At 39.0% G+C, this 6395-nt stretch overlaps 1 protein-coding gene across 1 annotated transcript in view; it reads right to left on the reverse strand.

Annotated features, from left to right (window-relative positions):
- The window catches only part of ARSF (arylsulfatase F), a 38902-nt gene extending 33805 nt beyond the window's left edge, over positions 1–5097 (reverse strand). The window contains exons 1-3 of the mRNA XM_032757960.2: positions 5087–5097; positions 981–1130; positions 498–547 (exon numbers count right to left, since the gene is read on the reverse strand). Of these exons, the coding sequence (XP_032613851.2) occupies positions 498–547; positions 981–1130; positions 5087–5097 (211 nt within the window). The remainder of the gene's footprint in view (positions 1–497; positions 548–980; positions 1131–5086) is intronic.
- Positions 5098–6395: the final 1298 nt, after the last annotated feature.

Here is a 6395-nt window from a genome sequence, read left to right on the forward strand (position 1 = left end):
TATAAATATTTATTTATATAAAATAAATATATATACTTACATATAGTTATTTAAACATACTTTTATAAAATATATGAATATATGTTTATATATTTATTTAAATATATTTATATTTAATTTTTAAAATACATTTATATAAAAGTGAACATACATATTCATAGACATATAAATATGCATATGTTCATGTATATATGAATAATATATTCATATATATTTGTAATATTATATATTCATATATTATAAATATATTCATATATGTTTATATATTGAATATATGTTCATATATTCATAATATATGGATATGTAATATAATGTATGATATATATTTTATATATTATAGAATATATTCGTATATGAAATATATCACATATATTTATATAATGATATTTATATGTTTATATAGGTATATGTACATGTGTATACAATCATCATGCTTCATAATAGGCTGTATGATAGAGGGTAGTTGTGTGTTAGGTACTATTCTAAGCTCTTTATACACATAAACTCAGGGATATAAAGCCTTCTCTGCATTCGACAAATAAGAAAACTAAGGCACAGAGAGGTTCAGCGACTTCTCCAAGACTTCAGAGTTAGTCAGTGCAGAGCCAGGACTCAGGTCCAGGTAGCCGTGCTTTTTCTATGATCATCCTGGTTAATGCTAGAGGCACTGGATGTGCTGATTACCCTGATCTGATCACTATACATTGTATGTATCCAAACCTCACTGTGTACCCCATGAAGATGGACAATTATTATTTCTTAAGTTTAAAAACTGAAAGAGATTCAAATTAAAATTATTAAAAATGTAATTGTAAAACTATTAAATAATCTAAATAATTTAAAACTATCAAAAAGTTTAAAGTAATTAAAAAAAAAATCCCAACAAATGCATTTGGTTTTGCATATAGAGGCAGTTGTACAATCAGCCTGCCGAACCTGAATGACTGAAGAACGTATGAGTGGCCATGAAACCGCCTTACCTGATGGTGTCATTGCCGTAGCAGCCCAGGTCTCCAATACCCAGGTCATCAACCATGATCAGGACAATATTAGGCTTGTCGTCATGCACCCTGTGTGCCTGGCACGTGTTCGAGAGTGCACACACCAAAGACATGAAGATCAAGGGTCTCCTGGAAAGCAAGCGGGGATTTTATTGGTATCAGGCTTCTCTGGGTGGATTCAGGATCCACCTCCCAACACAACACCACAGGGGTCTTTGGAGATCACGTGGATCTCCAAGACGTCTACCCAAGCTCAAGAGTGTCTCTCTCCAAGCACCGAGCACTGCTGCTGAATGGTAGCAGAAGTGCCCAACGTAATGCGCTCTTGGCTTCTCACTTTGCGTAAAATAAAGGCTAAAACAACAGATGTTAACATGGATGCAGTGAAAAGGGAATCCTTTTATACTGTTAGTGGGAATGTACAAGCGCTGTGGAAAACAGTATGGAGATTCCTTAAAGAACTAAAAGTAGATCTACCGTTTGATCCAGCAATCCCACTCCTGGGTATCTACCCAGAGGAAAAGAAGGCATTATATATAAAAGACACTTGCGGCCGGGTGTGGTGGCTCACACCTGTAATCTCAGCACTTTGGGAGGCCGAGGTGGGTGGATCACCTGAGGTCAGGAGTTCGAGACCAGCCTGGCCAACATGGTGAAACTCTGTGTCTACTAAAAGTACAAAAATTAGCTGAGTGTAGTGGCACACTCCTGTAATCCCAGCTACTAGGGAGGCTGAGGCAGGAGAATCACTTGAACCCGGGGGTCGGAGGTTGCAGTGAGCCAAGATTGTGCCACTGCACTCCAGCCTGGGTGACAGACCAAGGCTCCATCAAAAACAACAACAACAACAACAACAAAAACAACAACAACAACAACAAAAACAACAACAACAAAAAATGCATGTTTATAGCAGCACAATTCGCAGTTGCAAAAATGTGGAACCAGCCCAAATACCCATCAATCAATGAGTGGATAAAGAAAATCTGATATATAGAGATAGATATCTATAGATTGTATGCAAAGTGAGAAGCCAAGAGAGCATTTCTTTGGGCACTTCTGCTGCCATTCAGCAGCAGTGCTTGGTGCTTGGAGCGAGACACTCTTGATATCTATAGATCTCTAGATATCTATATATATCACACTTTCTTTATCTGTATAGATCTGTAGGTATCTATCTATCCATATCACATTTTCATATTCATACACACACACACACCATGGAACACTGCTCAGCCATAAAAAGGAACAAAATAATGTCATTTGCAGCAACCTGGATGGAGTTGGAGACCATTATTCTAAATGAAGTAACTCAGGAATGGAAAACCAAACATTGTATGTTCTCATTCATAAGTGGGAGCTAAGCTATGAGGATGCAAAGGCATAAGAATGATGCAATGGACTTTGGGGACTCAGGGAAAGGGTGGGAGGGGAGTGAGGGATCAAAGACCACACATTGGGTGCAGTGTACACTGCTCAGGGGATGGGTGCATCAAAATCTCACAAATCACCACTAAAGAACTTATCCATGTAATCAAACATCACCTGCTCCCCAAAAAGTATTGAAATTTTTTTAAAAGGCTAAAGTAGATGCCCTTCCAGGAGGGAAGTCTGAAAACATATACTCAGAGGCAAATCATTGCAGAGGATGGAGACCATAAGACTCCTGAGGTTAAAAAAAAAAAAAAAAAAAAAGACTCCTGAGGTTAAGTCCCTCTTCCAGGGACTTAAATGAGTCTCTAAGGGTAAGGGATTTAACCTTAACTTAATTCTAAAATTAGAATTTTTATTCTAATTTAAGGGCATGTGGGTGTGTGTGATCCTTACAGTACTATTCGCAATGGCCAAACTGTGAAATCAACCTCAGTGTCCATCATTGGATGAATGGATAAAGAAAATGTGGTACATGTACACCGTGGAATACTATTCAGCCTTAAAAAAGAATGAAATTATGTCATTTACGACAGCGTGGATGAACCTGGAGGTCATTATGCTAAGGAAAATAAGCCTGGCACAGAAACACCAATACCACATGATCTCACTTCTATGTGAAATCTCAAAAAGTTGATCTCACAGAAGGAAAGGGTAGAATGATGCCTGCTAGGAGCCGGGGGGCCAGTGGAGGGGTCAGGGAGATGTTGGTCGAAGGATACAAAATTTCAATTTGACAGGAGAAATAAGTTCAAAATTTCAATTTGACAGGAGAAATAAGTTCCAAGAGTCTATTGTACTTGTGGTGACTTCTAAAATAGAAGGTATTTTAGGGTTGAAAATTACTGATAAAATCTACTCAAAATGTTCTCATCACAAATAGGTAAGTGGATGAGGTAACATGTATTAGCATAATTGAGCTATTCCAAAATGCAGGCGTATTTCAAAACATCAAGCTGTACACCATAAATCTATGCAATATTTATATGTCAGTTTTTTTGACTCAAGGGACAATAAAAAAAGATAAACTAATTTAAAAAGGAAAAGAATTAAAAAGAAAAATGAATTTAAAAAAGAAAGAAAAAATAAAAATAAAATATTCATAATATAAAAAGAATAAATACATGCAATTTATCATTACTCCAAATTTTTAAAAAGTCAGGTTGCAATGGCTCACACCTGTAATCCCAGCTCTTTGGGAGGCTGAGGCAGGAGAATCAGTTCGTCACCAGCCTGGGCAACATAGTGAGACCCCATCCCTACAAAAAGTATAAAAATGAGCTGGGTGTGGTGGTGCATGCCTGTAGTCCCAGCTACTCTGGAGGCTGAGGTGGGAGGATCGCTTGAGCTCAGGAGTTCGAGGCTGCGGTGAGCTGAGATTGCGCCACTGCACTCCAGCCTGGGTTACAGGACGAGACCCTCAAAAGAAGAACAATGTGTGAGAATAGCAGCTTTGGGAGAAAAGAAAAACAAGCAAAAAATTAAATAAATAAAATAAAATAAAGAATTACCAAGTAAAGGGAAAGTGGAAGTTGGGGAAAGAACTGAATTGAGGAAAAGAAAGAAACGTGGAATCTGAGGACCACCTGAGTCCACTTCATAGTTTTGCTCACTCCCGGCTGAGGTCATATTTTCTTAAGGAAACACATGACGCTCTTCTCAGCATATCCCTACTCAGCTATCAGGTAATGAATATTGGACATGTGGATTATTGATTCAATTCCTATCTCATCTCTATACATGTTTCAAAACCCACTTCAAATATCTCCTCTGAGAGGAAAAATACAAACAGGAGTTCATCCCTATTGGCTCTCAGAGTCCCTTGTAAGTACTCTGAAGCAATGATAGCCACAGAAGATTACAATTTTTTTGCTTTATGCAAACATCTCCTTGAAGATTGAGAATGTCTTGCAGGCGAAAGCTATGTGCTCAGGACTGTGGGCCAAACCCCTGAAGGCACAGAAATGCTTTTCATCTATGCAAAGTGAGTTGAATTTTTTTATCACCTCCTGTTTTTACAATACTTTAAAATCATGTATATAGCTGGGCACAATGGTGGCTCACACCTGTAATCCCAGCACTTTGAGAGGCTGAGGCGGGAGGATTCCTTGAGCCCAGGAGTTCAAGACCAACCTGGGCAACATAATGAGAACCTGTCTCTACAAAAAATAAAAATAAAAAATTAGCTGGGCGTGGTGATAAGCACCTGAGGTCCCAGCTACTCTGGAGGCTGAGGCTGGAGGATCTCTTGAGCCCAGGAGTTGGAGGTTGCAGTGAGCTATGACTGCACCACTGTCATCTACCCTGGGTGACAGAGCAAAACCCTGTGAAACCCTGTCTCTAAAATAAATAAAAATAAACATAAACTCATATGTATCTGTTGGAAATTTACAGTTAACATCTCTATCAATTGCCTAACTCCTACCTTTTTAAAAAAGTTACACACTTACTAAGTCGAGAGAATGAACTTAGACATCTTATGGCCAGCCACATAAAGACAACATGTTGACTCATAGTAGGTTACAAGAAAAGGAAAAGAAAAAAGAAAAAAAGGCAGATGATATGAAATGCCTCTACCTATAAGGCTGGATTCACAAATACACAGAATTATACACTAGATTCAATGTGCTCACAATGCAGTATACGGCTTTACCTACCTGGGCCTCATTGTGCAGCTCGGAATACCTTCTTGTTGTCTTTGGCAGGAGACACAGACAAGATTAAAAAGACCAAAAAAAGAAAAAAAAAGAAAAAGTATCATTCATGTGTCAATTAAATTAGTTCCCAGCATAAAATTCTCACTAGACTTGGGAGCCATATCCCTAATTCCGACATTTTTAAATCAATTTTCCAAGGCCACTATTGCACAAATCGTGAATTTTCAAGGAGTTCATTCTTTTGACCTTTTTTTTTTTTTGAGCCGGAGTCTCGCTGTCACCCAGGCTGGAGTGCAGTGGTGCAATCTCAGCTCACTGCAACCTCTGCCTCCCGGGTTCAAGCCATTCTCCTGCCTCAGCCTCCTGAGTAGTGGAGACCACAGGCGTGCACCACCACCCCCGGCTAATTTTTGTATTTTTAGTAGAGACGGGGTTTCACCATGTTGGCCAGGCTGGTCCTGAACTCCTGACCTCAAGTTCTCTGCCCGTCTTTTGGCCCATTTTTAAAAGAACTCCTGCTGCCTCAAGTCCTGGGGCTCTTGGATGAATTGTCTCAGTGGCAAAACCTGCCCTGAAACATGCTGGCCCAAGAGAATTGTCTCAATGTCCTGCCAAGCCTAAAAGTTTAAATTCAGAAAGCTTCTGTGTCCTGAATAAGGAAAGAGGCTATTAATCAAAATAAACTGCCTCTTTTTTGACTGCAAAATGCAGAAACCACTGAATGACTAATGGTTGTATTTAACTGGCAGTGGCAGAGGGATTAGGACTAAGGGATACGACAGCCAAATGCATTGCAATGAAAGAAAAGCCCATCGGTAGTCTGCAAGTTATTACCCATATTTGTACCTTAAAATAACACTAAGGACAAAATGAAAACGCATTCCTCCTTAAATTCATTTTGCTCCAAAGCATGGATACTCTGGTCACATACTACACACACTACACAGACACACACGCACGCACACTGACACACAAACACACACACACACGTTCTTGGTTAAGAAAGAAGAAGGAAGAGAGGGAGGGAGGGAAGAAAGAAGAAAGGGTATGAGAGTAACAGAAAGAAGAGAAACTTACACTAAAATTGGTTTGGAATCAATTTCTCAGTGCCTAAGCTGATCCATTGAGTTTCAGAATACAAAAGGTCAATGGATCTTTCGACTCTGCCCATTTCAACCAGAGGTTAAAAAAAAAAAAAAAAAAAAAAGGCTGAGAAAATGTGTCCAAACAAGCCTTCCCCAACTCACCTATCAGCCGTATTGTCTCTCTAATGTCCGGGAACAGAACAGACAGGCTATTCTGCAAAGGC

Source organism: Hylobates moloch, unplaced genomic scaffold, assembly GCF_009828535.3.
Source record: "Hylobates moloch isolate HMO894 unplaced genomic scaffold, HMol_V3 SCAFFOLD_7, whole genome shotgun sequence".
Lineage (NCBI taxonomy): Eukaryota > Metazoa > Chordata > Mammalia > Primates > Hylobatidae > Hylobates > Hylobates moloch.